The 16,639-nt window shown below is 46.2% G+C and overlaps 1 protein-coding gene across 3 annotated transcripts in view; it reads left to right on the forward strand.

The window, feature by feature from the left end:
* Positions 1-2,429: 2,429 nt before the first annotated feature.
* WBP1L (WW domain binding protein 1 like) overlaps positions 2,430-16,639 on the forward strand; it is a 60,681-nt gene continuing 46,471 nt past the window's right edge. Inside the window, exon 1 of one of the 3 annotated variants that reach the window (XM_042019219.1) lies at positions 2,430-2,646. In XM_042019219.1, the coding sequence (XP_041875153.1) occupies positions 2,430-2,646 (217 nt within the window). The remainder of the gene's footprint in view (positions 2,647-16,639) is intronic. The other 2 variants (XM_042019220.1, XM_042019223.1) reach the window with 2 other exon arrangements.

Below are 16,639 nucleotides of genomic sequence, written 5' to 3' on the forward strand. Positions count from 1 at the left end.
CTTCAGGGAGAGCAGCCAAACCCAAAAGGTACCTCTTGAAGTGCCAAGATGTATCCACAGCAGGTTTCCTTCTGCCAAAGCTGCAACAGGCAAAGGACAATGTCTCCAACCACATGTAGCTACTGCTAGAAAGCTAAAACAGCGCTCTGAAACAATTAATAGTGGAGCTGAAAGTAGGAAAACATGTCCAAACTTGTCTATCTGTTCCCTGGACATTATTAGATCTCTTGTTAAAGCACAATTAAAGTAATAGTTAAGCACATGAAATTAAACAGATGTCACCCCTGTTGGGAGTGGAGAGAAGCCACAAGAAGACATCTCTGCTCTCTGCTTTTCTTAAGCTCCTTAGCTCGAGCTGCTCTTGTCCTACACCCAAATGAGCTGTGAGGACTTTCAGAAAAGTACCTGTAGCAATCTTTTGGGTCCAAGGTGCCCCTGGCATGCTTGGCAGCACAATGATATTTGTAAAATGATGTGCTGTAGCACCCAAAAACTGCCCTTCCCCTGTGCATCACAGCCACATTCTTGCTGTTCACCCTTCCTGCCTTGGCAGTTTGGAGGGGTCCTGGCAGGGCAGGGGGCTCTGTAGCCAGTGATTCTGGGGCAGCAGCCACACGAAGCCAAGCTTGGGACCATGGCAGCAAGGCCTCAGCCATTTGGCCACTCATTTTTTTCCTGTCCCCAGCCATACTGGAGGGGCAATGGAGCACAGAGACCCTGAAGTGCTGTTGCCATCTCACATCAGCTCTTTCCCTGCCCTGGGGAGTGGGACATGGTGCAGTTTATTGCTTTTGGACAGAGGTAGAGGTTTGCTCTGGGCTTGTAGAATTGGCAAGCCATCCTCAAGACAGACCTTCCCCCCCACCTCCCTGAGCTTGTAGCAGTGGATTCCCTTTTCAGATGGACATGGATTTATGCCAGCTGACAGTTCAGCTCAGCAGGGTTTCTAGGTTTCTAGGTTGTAGCTGGAATACCCCCCCGAGGATTCAAGTCATCTCAACAGCTCACATCACTCTGGAGATGGTCACTGCAGCCAGTGCCTGCCAGCCCTCCCCAAAACCATAGATAACTCTGCAGCCTGCCTTGGTCTCATTGGGGAGCAGAGGAGTTGCTTCCAAGCTGTGGCCAGCCTGGCCTCCATTTCCCATTGCAACAGGAAGGAAATCTCATTGCAGAGTCAGAGCCAGACAAATCCCCGCTTGGGAAGCGCAGCAAGTGCTAATTGCTCGCCGGCAATGAGTCACACCTGATCTAGATTTGTCCTGTGCTCTGGTGAACTCCATGACTTCTCCCTGCTGTGCCTCTAATTTCAGGGCTGGCTGGGAACAGGAATAAAGCTCCTTCAATAACTGTGTGTGGCGGAAATGTCAGTGTTCCAGCATGTTTACGACCTCCCTTCAAATGGTAACCACACCAAAGATGTCACATCGGTCTGCAGCAGAGCCTGAGTAGGGGCTGGGGAGGCATGGGAGAATGCTGGGCTCTCTCAGGCACTGGCAGTCCCAGCGGGAGGGCTTGGCCAAGGACTGGTGGGAGGCCGGGATCTGGCTGGCACAGGAAGAGGAGCGAGCATGGTGTGATGGGTGAACGCCTGCTGGCCCATGCCAGCAGCAGGCAGGTGAGCTGATCCGGCAGGGCTAGGTGTGCCCGAGGACTGCCCTGATAGAAAAATGCCAGGGCAGGAGATAAGATGCTAAATCGATTTTTTTTCCTTGGCCTTTCCTAACATGTTATTTGAGCATCTGATAAACCTTTTCTTGCTGATCCAGCCTGGAGGCCGTCTGGCACGCTGGGAACGGCAGTGTAGAAACCCTCTGACACTGCCCCAGAAACATGGGCTGTCTCACCCAAGCTGTGAATCAATGCCAAGTGCCGGTGCCCCTACTCCTGCTGGGAGTGTGCACGTTCACTATGTGGGGACACGCAGGGACACAGCCGCAGCGGGAGATCCTCTTCTCCATGCTGCTCCTGTCTCCCAGTGGTGCTGGCACCAACACATTGCTACCCACTGGATGCCTTAAGTCCAGTGCCATGCTGCTGCTGCCATCCCAGCACCCTCTCCATGCCCCTATTCCCGGTGTACCCCAGGTCCGGGGGGGCTGTTGGAGTTTGGGGCAATGTGAGAGCACTGGGGAGCAGGAGTGACCAGGTGAATGAGGATGAGTGCCTGGCTGCCATAGGGAGGCTGTGGCTGTGCAGGAGGATGCCTGTGGACTCCCTTTTCGCAGTGCCCAGTTGTGCTCACGGGGTTCCATTGCGGGGGAGGGTGCAGCTCCGCACCCCTTTCCAGCCAGTTCCTCCACTCACAACATGGCGGCCCGAGTACGACCGCAGGCTCCCTCCCCACTGCGCCACACTCAAGATGGTAGCTCGCTGCCAGCGGTTCCCGCCCCTCCCCGTTTTGCCCTAAGCGACATCGCGCTGAGCCAATGGGAAGCCGAGATCCGCGCCGCCCGCCCAATAGACGAGCGCCGGGGGTGGGTCCGGGCGCGGGGTGCCCCTGGGCTCCCGTCCCGGGCCGCAGTCGGGCCGGGGAGGCGGGAGCGGGGGGTGGGGGGGATGGCGAGGAGGCTCCGCGCCGCCATGGCCCTGCTGCTGCTCCACGCCCTGCCCGAGGGGCTGCCCGCCGGCGCGGAGCCCGCCCAGGTATGGGGGGGGGCTGCTCGAGGGGGTCTGGGGTCGCGCCGTGCCGGGGCGCTGCGTTCCTGGGAAGGGGGACGGCTGTGAGTGCGGGGAGCTGCGCCGCCCCTTGGGACAGGGGGTCTGGCGGGGCTGGCAGGATGTGCATGAGGTGCCTGAGGGAAGAGGCTTTTGGGGGCCCGCCTAAGGTTTGGGGAGCCCCGTGACTTGAGTGAAGCTGGAGGAGATGCAGAGCCCTGGGTCTGGCGGTTGCTGTGTACCGGGGGGATGGAGAGGTGGTGTAGGGGTCCATGCACGGCTGGCAGTGCCGCTTGCAGGGGCTTTGTGCGGCAGAGTGGCTGCAGGACGAAGGAGAAAGGTGTTTGACTGGACACCAAGGGAGAGGTGGCTGTAGTGAGGGCAGGAAGCGGGAGCTGGCAGGTGCGCAGGGGCCTGCGGGTGGAGGTGCAGGTGTCTATTGGGGGTGGTGACAGGGAGCAAGGTGACCTGTCAGGGGACAGGGCTGAAGGAGGTTTGGAGTGAGCTGGAGGCTGGCAGTGGGGTAGCTGGCCAGAGGACATGGGTCAGCAGGAAAGTGGGACTTGTGTGGTGCTGCCCAGGATAGGTGGGCTGGTCTTCCCGTGGCAGGAACAGCGGAGAGGAGGTTCGGCGCAAACCTGTGGGCAGCGGGGAGGAAGAGGGAGCGTGTTTCAGCTGGGATGAGGGGAGCTAGGCCTTGTTTTTGTAGGCTCTGAGCACCTGCTTACTACTTTTGTCACGCCTGGAAAGGGTTTTAATGAAGTTTGCTCCCTCTTTTTCATCTCTTTACTCTATTTCTTGTCTATGCTGCAATATGTACTGTTCACATCTTCAGTGGTGGTCTTGAGTCCAGCAGTGTAGACACCTATAACTTCTCCCAGCTTGATGTGTATGTTCAGTGACACTCAGCGAGGACTGCACTCGGCCAAGCAATCTGTGCACGACATGGATCTTATGGTTCATGGAGTCAGTATGTCTTTTTCACCCCGTGGAGAGCATGGATGGAATATGATGACTTCTGGTTTGATATGGTGTATTCTGTGTAAGGTACAAATCAGAGTTTGCATTTGTTGAAGGTCAGAGATAGTGAGATGCTGATCTGTCACTGTAGGTCACAGGTGCCATGGGGTGCATTGTGCTTAATGTCACAGGGATGCAGACAGATGTGTGTCCTTCTTGAAGGCGTTCACTAAAATACTTCTCAAGACTTCTGCAGAAGGAGGAGGCGAGGAGTTTATGATTACAGATGTTTTTCCTCTTTTGAATTCTGTTCTTTTTTCAAGGTGTTGAGAGCACCACATCTACTTTAAAAGCTGTGTAATTTGCTGTTGGTAGTGCTGTCCCAAATCCCCTTCAGCCACACTGAGGCTAAGGCTTGACTGTTGCTTCCCTAGGGAGCCAGATGCAGGATTGTGTTGAGCTTTGTGTGTTCCACATTGTCTCAACTGCCTTTAACAGATGGAAGTCCTGGTGCTTTCTCCATTTCACCTGCAGGCCGAGGTATATAAACTGAATGTAAACAAGCACATCTCAGAACCGTTTTGCTCTCTGGTTGTTGTGGTACCCAGCTGTGAGCAGTGGTCAGGTGGTAGGATTATCTGTATGGTAGCCGTGAGTCTCTTCAACCCTATACATGCTAATGAAAATGTCATACCTGCTCTGAAGACTGCAAGATGCTCCCTGCCTCAGACAGTTTATACATTAGTCAAAGGAATAGGAAGTAGAAAAGGAGGAAAGGAAAAAGGAGGAGGGCGTGGAAGCAATCCTACAGCTGGATTTCATGTGGAACAGTGGCATTTTTGACTTGTTATACTTTCTAGTCAGTCACCAGAAATAATCCTAAAATAATATGCCTTGAGTGGTACAACACATGAGAGTGGGGGAGAACAGGTTTGGCTGCCTACGTTTTCTTTAAGAGCACTTGGATAGGGATGCATCTTTTACTCATTTTCTTTCCATAGTTTGTCTATATAAAGCTCTCACAGCTTATTTTAGATCTTAAATGTATACTCTGTCTGTCAAAAGGCTGGTATCTCACTGCACACTAGAGATTGACAGCTGCCCACTCAAAAACCAGAGTGGTAATGTAGGATCTTGAGAAATGAGCATGTAACAAAACTTCATCTGCTTTGGTGTTGCCTTAGAGCCTGATTTCCTCAGAGCCAATGAGTTCATAGAGAAGGCCTGCAGCAGGACAGTGCTGGACTTGGAAGATCTCTGCACCAAAGGTTCCTGTGTTTCTACCTGAAACCCTGACAGCATTTGTCTCTTGTCCTCTCCAGAGTGCTGCTGCCCTTGCTACGTCTGGTGACTGCTGCCTCCTTCCATATACCTTGCAGACATTTGCTATGTCCTGATTGCTTCTGCTGTCAGGGAGAGCTTCTTGCTCAGGGTCTGCGCCCCCTCACCTGGAAGAACCGTACCACAGACCCGGTGGTCTAAGGCTGGGCTGCAAGAAATGTGTCCTTTAAATAATTCAGGAGGTGGAGCTGTACTGCCTAGCACTGAACAAACATTCAGGAGAACACACTGTGCTCTGCAGGAGGGTCTGATGTTTCAGGTTAAAATAAGTCCAGACTGCCCAGGATCATCAAAAACCTTTCTTTTAACTAAGGTGGATGGAGGAGGATACGATGAGCTTATTACCTTCTATCCCGAGTCCAAGTTTATCTGTCTCCATGACTATTCATTGCAGTTTCACTTGTAATCAGAGCACAAAACTCTATTAACTTGAGTGGAAGCATTTATTAGTAGATTACAGGCAGAAGTATTCCAATTATGTTGTAATAAAATCAGGATAAGCATCACTGGAAGAAGAAATCTAGCCATGTTCAGTAGCAGCTGTAGAAGTATAGCCTTAGCAGCACACCTTAGCTGTTTGCTCCCTCTTGGTTTGAGGCAGAAGGAAATAAGAAATCAATATATTGTAAAATGAACTGGATAAAATTTGTAATGAAAAACTTCAAACATTAATCATTTTTCTATTGTAGTTTGTCTCTACAGGGCAGAATAAAGGTTATTTGACCATCTCAACCATCTGTCTGCTTCCCATGCCTGCAGCTTAATTATCACATAGTTTTCTCAACTGTTGTTTTCTTTAAAAACAAGAGATTTAAGTGAATGTTAACTATGTGACAAGTCTGTGGAATCCATCTTTCTCTAATAAGGTGGTTTTGAGCCAAAATCTGGCTGAAGCATGTGTTCTTCTTAAAGACTGATTTCATCCCAAATTAAAGAGTTTGCTTGAAGTACTGTGACTTGAGGCATGATTCATCATATGTGACAAAGAGAAGAGATCCTTGCTTTAAGGAATAACTCAGCATGACTGTCACTGTGGCTAACACCCCTGTAACACAGAGTTTCTGTCCAAGGCTGTGACCACAGATCTGATTGCACTAATGTGGAGTTACCACACTTCATCCAAGGCTTTGGCTGGATTCAGGCCCTTTCAGAGCATCACTTCAGGTAGTCTGTGAACTGAACAGCAAAGTTTCAATTCTCACGTAACAGAGTCTCCTCATCTGTAAATTTAAAACCACTTTTTTGATTAAGGTGAAGGTAACTAGTTACAACTGCACTTCTGTGTGTCCTGAAATGCATCAGGTTCCTTCAGGAGGAGAGCTGCTTGAGTAACCATAGGATGTATTTTGCCTGCCATATCTTTGTCTGTGACTTGGTTTTTTGGCTTGCTAATATCCACAATTTTGGCAGGAGGCAGCAGAGATCAAAGTACGTGATGTACTTGCTCAGAAGAGGAACCTCTAAATAACTGCAGGCTGGGTTAAGGACCGCTCTTTCTGCGATGATTTTACCACTGTGAACTCCGGTGTCTCATCTGTATAGCATGCTTTCCTGCTGATTAAATTTTGTTTGTGAGTTGCACTCATAATTACACGAAATGCTGTAAGAATTTCAACTTGCATCTCTACAGCTGGGCAGCAGATGGAAAGCCTGGTCTGAAAATGTCCAGTGAACCCTGGGGAGGAGCGTAGCAGATTTCTTCATCAGAGTCAAGGCATCTCTCTGCCTGGCACCTGGCATTGCCTTTCTGAGAATTTCCCTGCCACCCTGCAAAGATTAGTTAAGAAAAATATAGCACCTCTTTAAGAATGAACTTTGGCAACTGTTGCGGAGTTGTGGAGTGCCAGAAGGGAACTTGGAAAGTTTCATCTGCCAGAGTTGTTTTGGTTGGGGTTTTTTCCATCCTCCCAGCCTGTTGGGCCAGGTCAGCCACATCTGGCTAGTGGGAGCATCCAGTACTGAGTGTCCCTGAGCAGTGGCTCTGCTGTATGAGGTGCTGCTGGGCAGCAGGGATCCTGCCCAAAGTGGTGATCCTGCCATCGGCCCTGTTAGGGAGGCAGAGGATGGATGCGCCCAGTGTTTGGCCACATTTCAACAGTAGTTACTCAGACCTGGCTAAAACGCCCACTGAACCCTACTTTGACTCCCAGAAGCACTGCTCCCCTAAGCATCTTCAACAGCTGCTTTTCTGCTGGCAAAAGTGGAAACACTGCTCTTTTATATGGCTCCGTCAGCCTGTATTAACCCAGTGTTATGTTGACGTTCACCTTCGCCTTTCTGCGGTATTAGAAAGGCACTAATGTTGGTAATAGTTTGTGTTTCTTTATAATCCTCCATATGGCCACCCTCTGAGGTAATGGGCAATATATTTAGTAAATGCAAACCGCCCACCTTTTCTTTTTGCCTTTTTGTTCCCTTTAAGTCACATTGGGAGGATTGGCAGGATTGAACAGACATTAGCTTGTGGCAAAAAGCTATCATTGGGCTAATGATCCCATGGCCTACTTCTCCATGCAGTGCTGTCGCTGATGTGCCCTGTGGTTGTAGCTGTGCCTATGCAAAGGTCTCCTTGTCAGGGATGTCCAGTAGTTTCAGGAATGCTGAGCTGCACGTGGCTTTTTGTTCTGTCTCCTGACAACATGTACAACCAGGTACCAGGTTTGGGGATATTCCTCTGATCTGAGCTGCCCTGCTTTACAGGGTAAGAATTTGCCCTTTCTGGTTAGCTGCATAGGAATCCTCTGAGCTTATTAGTGCATTTAACCTGTGACTTTATGGCTCTACACAGTCCTGTCTTGCATTTGTTTCAGGGCGTTCATGAATCCAAGACAACCAGGGAAGCCGTGCGGCTGTTTTTGCACTGTGGGGGAAAGGACTCAGCATGTCAGAGATCTCAAAAGCTGTCTCTGAGGTAGGGCTGGTGACCATCTTGGAAGGGCTATTAGTCATGGCAGGGCAGAGGTGCTCATTGCACATTGCAGAACAACCTGATTGTGCCAGGTTTTGTTCTGTGCTTCTGAGTCAGAACTAAAAGAGCACATGGTGAGGGACGGTATTCTTGTATGAGTTCATTGAGAGATGCTGACAGGAAAGTTGGGTCCCTCCTTCCCACTGCTGTCTTGTGTGATTAGAAAGCCCACAGCTAAGAAGAGACATTTTGAGATGCCATCACCTGCGTGCTGTGGCAGCAGAGCTCTGACAGGTGATTGTGTGGCCGAGCCTGTGAACAGTGCACGTAACAAACATGCCTGAAATAACAGCTGGCTGGAGAGGATGGGCTTGCCAAGAGGGAATTGCATGCCCCTACCTTGCTTGTTAAAAGAAGTGTGTTGGTGTGGCAGTAACAAATGAAGCTCTTTCCATGATTTCAGCAGCAGGTATTGTTTGACTGCAAAGGAAGGCTCAAGGTGCTGCAGAGACCTGCTGTTTATCTGCTTGGACAAGGAGAAACTTGATTCTTCTCTAATGATGTGATTATCAGTGGGATCACCTTCAATATTATTTTTAGATGATGGCTGTGGTCTGTGCAATGGCTTTTGGAACTGTAACAGAGCAGTTCGCATGCAGGGGTTTGCTAGGTGCAAAGTGAGGTAGGTGATGGTGGCAGACTGATGGAGCAGGACAAACTATTTAATGCCAATGTGGTCAATATTCTCTGGTATGCTGTGCCCTGAACAACACCTGCAAATAGAAGGGAGAGACTTTATTTTGTGTGGAGGCAGCTTGTGGTGCTGCTTGTTTGCAGACCTTCTCTGCTGAGCCCATATCCATCCACCTGGCATCGCCCAAGGTTGGTCCAAACTGGCCAGAAAAATAAAGGATGTGAGAACTGGGTTGTGTAGGAGATTCAGATGCAGTTTTCTGACTGTTCCTTCTTCCCAAGCACTTTGATACTGGCATATTGTAAACCAAATCCAAACACTGACGGTGCACAGGAAGCTTATGAGCAAGTGACTGAGAGGAGATCCCAAGGGCAGATCCCCTGGAGACCGAGCTTTGGCCAGCAGCATTTTAAATGGCATCTTGCTGACAGTGGGTTGCAGAGGTGTAGGTGGGTAGGGCAAGCAGCTACCAGGACTGACAAGCTGCAGGGTGCTAGGTTTAGGGAATAAGAGACAAGGGCATCTTTCCTTTTCTCACAGAGGATCAAGACCTTGTGTTCCTGACTGCAGTCTTTAGGACTAGCAGAGGAAAGAGTGAACCTCAAGAAAGGAAAGATCTGCTAGCAATAAAGAAGAGGATTCTCCCTTCTTTCCTCTTTAATCTTCTCCATTACTAGGAGGTGGAAGTTTGTTATTTCTAGTGTTGATGTGTTTTTATTTCATCTCTAGTTCTGGTGTGTGCAAGGCAGTAATAAAAACTTCAGAGGCAACTCAAGAGCAGAGGTCCATAGGGTTTGGTTTTTTGTTTGGGTTTGGTTTTTTGCATTTTGGTTTGGGGTTTTTTTGTTTGTTTTGTTGTTTGGTGGAGTTTATTTTTGAGATCTGGGAGGGATCATGGGAAAAGCAGAAACTAACCCTCTCTTGGCTCTACTTCAGGCTGAGGGAGCTTGTCAAGATACTGATTTGCTAAATGTCCTGGAGAGGGAGAGAGTGATCTGAGCAGGAAAGTGGATTTTGTTAATGAAAGAAGATAGTTCACAGAAGAAGGTGAGCTTTATGTAGTTATCAGTGTGTATCTCCCCATCCATTCTGAAGCTACTGACCAACTTGAATGAAATTTGATTGGAAGATACCTCAAAGATGCATAAAATTTCAACAGAACTTCTGAAAACAGATAGGCATAGAGACACCTTAAAAAACTCGAGCAAACAGGGAATCACTGAGTGAAAAGTTGCACTAGCAAGCTTATTAGCACTGGGAAGTTTGTGAGTTGGGTTGACTGACTTGATACATGCCCTACCTCTTACCAAAGCCTCAGCTGGAGCTCACAGTTTGTGAGCCTGCGAAGTCAGTCAGCCTTGTGGAGCACACTAATGGGAGGTCAGCTTTATGGAGCTCCAGTGGTTACAGAACTACTTTTATTTTTCTTTTTGTCTCCCGCTGGCTGAAGAGCAAATTGAAGGTGAAAAGGTTGATAAGCTGTAGAAACAGCTATGAAGAGTGTGTTTTGCCAGGAATCTCAACAGCCATCCTGAGCTTTCCTTGTGTGAAAGGTGTCAAGTGTTTCTTTGGAAGCAGGGAATACACTTGACCATTAATGACTCGCCTGCAGACAGTGCAGAGACTTTTTAGTGAGCAGAACTGATTCATTCTTTTCTCTCATGTCCCAGCACGCAGATACGACCAGCAGGTCAAGTACTGTTGTCCACAAGAGATCTTTTTTCTTAAATTACTGTGGAATCAGAGCTCATAATCACGACAGTCTGGATAAGCTGCCAGTCAAACAATTGAGGCAGCCACACCAGAGGCCTGATACAGAAAGAGTGCAAAATATGCAGAAGTGCTCTCCCTTGCTAAGTTCTGTATTCCTCGCTCTTTGTAATACGCTTTTGATTTACTTCGCATCAGTAGTTGCTTGTTTTTTTAAAAACCTCTTTCTCTGTTTGAGATCCTCTTTAAATCCCAGGTGGTGGATGACTGCCAACAGGAACCCACAGGAACTGCATGTCTTCTGCCTCCAGCAGAAGATCAGGCCATCCTGTTGCATAAATTATCCCCTGTGACAGCCATCCCACTGGTGGTGGGCAGAAAATCTGTCCCACAGAGCTAGCAGTCTGTAAAAGCACCTTTTAGAGCTGAGCTAAAGAATTGGGAGTGACTGGTGTGGAACGGAAGGGTTAAATGGGGGCTGAGATCAGAATGAGCCAGGAGGTAAGGGAAGGGCTGGAGGAGGTGGTGGGCATAGTACAGGAGTGTTGTAAACACTGAACAAAACCTTTGAAGAAGGCAGAGTCTTCAAGGCCACGACACTGGGCTGACTTCATCCCGGGCTGACTTCATCGCATCCTGTGTACCAATTGTAACTGTAAAATTAACAAATTTGCCTCTCTTCTTGGGGGGAAGGAAAGAATTTTCTTCAGATATGATCTGAAAGACCTTTACTCTGCTTGGAATGCATGTAACTACCTGAATGCATGTGAAAGTCATGACTCATGTCTGGGTCTCCTGTGTGATGAATTCCTCCTTTTCTTAGTGGTTGTCTCATTTGTTGTTTGCAGATTGCTTTTCAAACAGTGAATGCCGAAGAGGAGGAGGAGGGTTATGCCTGTGTTGTGTTGTCTTCAAATACCTTGTCGTTTGACTTCTGCCTTTTTAGAAGATGCAAACTTCACAAACAGCTTGCATTTGACTCTCCAACCTCCTGTGATCTGCAGCTTAGATAAAACAGGCTTGCAGACAGCTGTTATTGCTGATTCTCTCCATTTACTGACACTTAGCACTTGGACTCCAGCAGAGCCTGTCTTAAATCACTGTGTCAAAAATAAGAGCTCTTATTTTCTCTAGTTTTTTCCTAGCTGTATTGTTTTCTCTTTGTCTCATTGTTTTGCTCCTTTTTCCTACCCATCTCACTAGGAATTTTTGCATCTCACATACTTGGTTATTAATATCACTCATGTTTGTGGCTCATTGTTTTTACTGAGTTTCTTGCTTTTCTGCACTTGGTATCTCTACTTTCCAGAGTCTGTGATCATACTAAACCACTGGTTAGGCTGTTGAACAAGAGTTGGGAGATTTTTCTCCTCAGACCCATTTTGTGCTCTTAGGCCCATCCTTTGACTGGAAAGTCCAAGGATCATCCTGCCAAAGATGAATTCAGGAGGTCTGGAGCAATCATTTTCTGTTCTGAAACCTGGAGTCTGTTTTCTTTAGATGGACTAGCTGAAGAAGCAGTCCTCCTTTATTTTCAGCATGATATGTATTTATTGAGAAGCATTGTGCCAGGAAAACTTTAGTTTTTAGTTTAAGACAAATCTGTTGTTGCCTTGTTTCACATTTGCTGATATGTAACTTCAGGCCAGTATGAAATGTAAGGGCTTGCTGAATTCCTGGTGTGGATGAGGCTCAGACTAATCTCCTTTTTTCACAGCCTTTAACAGAACAGATAAACTTTGGGGAACACAAAGAGTGAGTGGTGGTTTCTTGTCTGTGTTATGTTATCTAACAGTATGTAACTAAAACTCTTCTTGCTGTGATCCTACTCTACAAGATTTTAGAAGTGCAACCAGAGGATTAAATACATTCAGTGTGTTCTAATAAAACAGGACTAAATCTGCATATGCAAGCAATGAACCTTTTGGCTTTGGTTGGAAAATGTAGATATCCTCAGGGGAGGAAAGCAATACTAGACAAGATGTTCACAGTGACCTGGCTGGGTGGTGTGTGCCCCTTGCATCTTGATCTTTTGGAACCAAACAAATGGAAGGTGTATTTGTGTACCTTGCATGAGTGCAATCTGCAGGCTGGCTGAGCTGCTGCTGTTGATGTAGCCATTACTGTTGCACAGAAAAAGTTGATTTTACAGTTCTGGAAACGTTAAGTTCTAGTGGCACTTCACAAGCCAGACTGTGAAATGAATGACCTTAGATTTTGTTTATTTGTATTCTTGTGCTGAGAGCTCTTATTATCAGTAGCTCTTCTGTCGCACAGGCACTGCCTGCCAACAGTCCTGAAGGCACTTTCCTTCAGGATGGGGTGCAAGGTAAAACTTGTTTATGATTTTAACTAATGTCTCTAAAGAAATGGTCTTTAAACATACTTCTTTTACCTGGTTCAACCTATTAACTTGTTCCTTTAAAAGTCTTGCACTGTTTCTGTGTTGGTCAGCTTTTTCCCTATCTGGCAGCAGGCATCTTGCATATGCTACAGACACGAGGGCTCTCAAGGGTGAAGTGTCTTGCTAGTTTATTTAAATCAAAAGATTAATGGAAAGGTAAACAATGGGAAAAAACTAGTAAATTTTTGGTTTGTTTTTTTAGGGTGAATTTATAAATATTATTTAAAAACTTTTTTAGAAATCCCCAATGTACTCTCAAGTCATGCCTTTGACACACAAGTAGTTATGCAAGAACTCTTCAGTTGTGATCCTGGTTTATCACATGATATTAAGAAAGTAATTTCACGTTTCTCATCTACAATGGGGACATTAAAATGGCAAATCTACTATGAACTGTATTTTTTGTATCAAAATACCAGGGGATTGTGTGGTACCAGCTGTATAAATACTGTGTAATTTTCCTCTTCAGCTGGATGTCTGGATGAAAGTCTTCAGGTCTAAATTATTAATTGTTAACTAAGAAACACTTGCTTTTCTTCTGCAAGGTTTTGGTCCAAAGGTTTTTAATGCCCTCAGGTACTGTGGTCAAACTTTACCTAATTGTTGAGACACAGTTTTATTGTTCTTGGCTTCTTCTGTACTTGAGCGGAGACTGTTCTTCTATTTATCTGGAAAGCATTACTGTAAATAATCAACATGTGAAGACACATGAGGATTGAGCTTTAGTGCCCCTCACGAATTGCATGTGCTCTGTTTACTGCATAGAAAACAATTAGTTCAAGTGAAAGCTTTTCCTTCTTTGCAGCTGAGTTAATTGGTTGTGTAGCAAAGTCAAGACATGGAATTTCTCGTATCTTATTTCCCCTTGGAGACAGCAGCACACAGAGATGCAGATTTGGGACCAAAGCAGCAGGTTCAGTGAGCAGAGCAGCGGGAGGAGCTCGAGCTGGCTGAAATGCAAATACAGAATCTGAAAAGGGAGTGCAGAACCCAAACTGGCAGTGCAGACTGTTTTTACAGCTGCATTTTGGCTTCTGGAAGCTTAGTACAGGGTAGTCTCTTTTTCTAGGCCTTTGAACTGCATACCAAAATCTTCAGATGGCCATGAACCACAAGAGCCTGCCATGCATACCTTGGGAGTGAAAGGGAGAGGGAGCCTGGAGCAGGTTGCCAGCAGGTCCTGATCATTGTGGGATGCTCTTGGGCTGGACAGGCAGAGGAATGACTTCCAATTGCCCGTGAGATGTTGTGGACGTCATCACGAAAGCTTGCCTTGCTTTCTTTGGCAGCAGGAATTTAACTATCCAGCAGCCCAGTGCTGGGAAGGCTCAGACATCTGTGTTAAGTTCTTTACAGGATGAGATACCCAATCTTTCTGCAAAGATTACCTGATGTGTCTAAGGAATACATTTTATATGTACACACTGAAAAGACATCCTTAATTTCCAAACAAGCATGCATCTTGCACTCTTGCTATTACACATTTCACCTTTCATTTAGGTGATGAAATGAGCATTCTAGTTAACTTGCTAGTTCTTTAGTGCTGACCTGTCTTTTCCCCAAGTCTCTGGGCTTTCCATGGAGCAGAAGTCTTTCAGATAATCCTTGTCCTTCCACAAAGAGGGAGCAGGCTATTTCTGCATGGGTGGTGGATGTTCATGCTTGCATTTGTTGCTCTCATTAAAGTGAGAGCTTGTTCAGTTTATGTCAATAACACCTTTGATCCTCTTATGTAAAGGGAACACTGGGTGTCCTGCAGAAAAGACCTCTCTTTAAAGTGCCCTGCAATGTTCTGCTGCTACGTGATGGTTAATAAAAGTTCATAAACCCATACTGGACTGGAGACCAAGTACAGTTTTCCATATTGTATTCTGCAGCACACACGATTTATTCTCAGCTGACTGACCTCATGTGGACTTGTGCCTGTGGAAGTAGCAGCTGAAATCAGTGATCTGAGCCCTAATCTGCAAGTTGCAAGACAGTAGGTTATTATTTAGTGAGAATGCTCCACAAGTCTCTTGCTGCAGCATTTTCATTCAAAAGGTCACTTCCGTGAGTTTGTGCACAGCTGAATTTAATGTTCTTTCTCAGAAAGGCAGGCCACACTGGAGAGTGCATAATTACAATAAATACAACTTTGTTCTCAGCTGAAAAATCCATCTGAAATAAATTTTTCCAGCCCTTCCAAGAAATGCTTTTAGTAAGATAAATAAAAGCAATTCTTGCCAATTTCACATTCATTCAGCAGGAATGTTGGTGGGTGTAGGGTCCCTCCACTTAAGTCACTCATCACAGCGCCTTCTGGGCTCAGTCTTATTCAATAGCTGGCTAAGGATAGCATTTGCAAATTGGGTTTCTCGCAAACCAATTAAACCCAAATTCATTATTTCTTACTTGGTTTGAATCCTGGTTATTATTTTGAGTAAAATTGTTCTTAGCAATAAGTACAGAGAGTTCAGTTACACTCTCAACTCAGACAAACTTTAAACAATGCTTTGATAGGTGCATCTGGTTTTTGGGATGTGCATGTATTTATACAAGCTTTTGTGGCTTATTTTCTGGTTGGCGCTTCTGTGTAGTCAAAGTAAATTTGTTTTCCTCTGTGTCTGTTTCGCAACAGTGGAAATACTGAAAAAGTCTCAGCCTAAATATGGAAGGAAAGCTAAGAGTTGTTCTTTTCCTCCGTAACTTCTAAGCAAGTACTTAAAAAAATCCCTTCTTTGCTTTCATCTTTCAAGAGACTGAGCAGTGTGAAGTGTCCTATCTTCTCTTGTATTTTTTTTTTTTTTTTGTCTAGGTACAGCAAAGAGGCTCTGCTAGTTAATCGGGATACTGCTACTGGTGGAAGCTGAATTTTTGCATAGTTCTCCTAGGTTCATGTGCAGGTCTGGTTACCTTTGAGGTTTCAGAGGGGCTCTGCAGGGTAATCCTTAAGTGTCTTTGTGCTTCCCCTGCAGAGACTTTAGATAAGCAGTTTCCAAACTCCTCCACTCAAAGCTACCACAACTTTTGGTTTAGGAACTACCTGGTTCCCAGTTGTTCCTACTATTGTAGAGTTGGTTATTGTACAGTTGGTTGTTGCTGCAAGATCACTCTTCTGCAGGGCTCTGTTGGGGTCTGTGAGACTGCATGGGAGAAAAGACTCACATGGCAGTGTCAGTCATAAATGAAAGGTAACACATTCTGCTCTTGCCCTGAACTTGGACAGCCCTGTGCTGTACTGCTTGGCATGAAGAACTAGCTGCATGTAAGCTGTGGTACCTGGTATCTGTCTTGTCCTCTTTTCACTTTGGAGACTGGGAGGCATGGAGGCCTTCCTAAAGGAAAGAAGAGCCTGATATCTAGGAAAGAAGAGCCTGTTGACTGCTAAGGGAGAAAGCAGAGGGAGGTGACTGAAATCTGAGTACTCTGACTTCATTAAACGAAAGTGATAGTCCTGGACCTGAGGATGTGGGGTGGAAACTCAAATTTACTTCTATTCACCTTCCGTGTGCTAAGTTAGATGCTCATCTCTCAAAGACTTGGTACTCTTCAAGCCCCAGTGGGTTTCTATTGACACCAGAGCATGGTCAAAGGGGAAATGTGCTCTCTGTTGCTAGACTGGACTTGTGTCTTATGGTCACATTCATTTAATATCGATTGGGAGCAGATTTAATCAGCACTTAGAACATGATGGTCTGCCTTTTTTTCTCAAGGTATTATTTTCTCTCCTTGCTTTTCTACGTTATTCCACTACCTTCGTTTTCCCAATGCAAATCTTTGTATTCTCTGTTTTATTTGTTGAAGCCATCAGGACTTGAATACTGGGTACTTGCTAATGAAGCTTGCTTGTCAGTGAGAAGGTCAGGTAAGCTCACATAAGCTAGCTGTTGTTTTAGGATCTCTCCAGGCACCCTGACCCTATGTGCAAACATAGTTTATTTTAGAAAGATTGTCTTAAGTTAGAAAATCAGCTCTTGTCCAA

Source organism: Corvus kubaryi, unplaced genomic scaffold, assembly GCF_017639235.1.
Source record: "Corvus kubaryi isolate FWS band 111438036 unplaced genomic scaffold, C.kubaryi_AGA036_p1.0 138, whole genome shotgun sequence".
Lineage (NCBI taxonomy): Eukaryota > Metazoa > Chordata > Aves > Passeriformes > Corvidae > Corvus > Corvus kubaryi.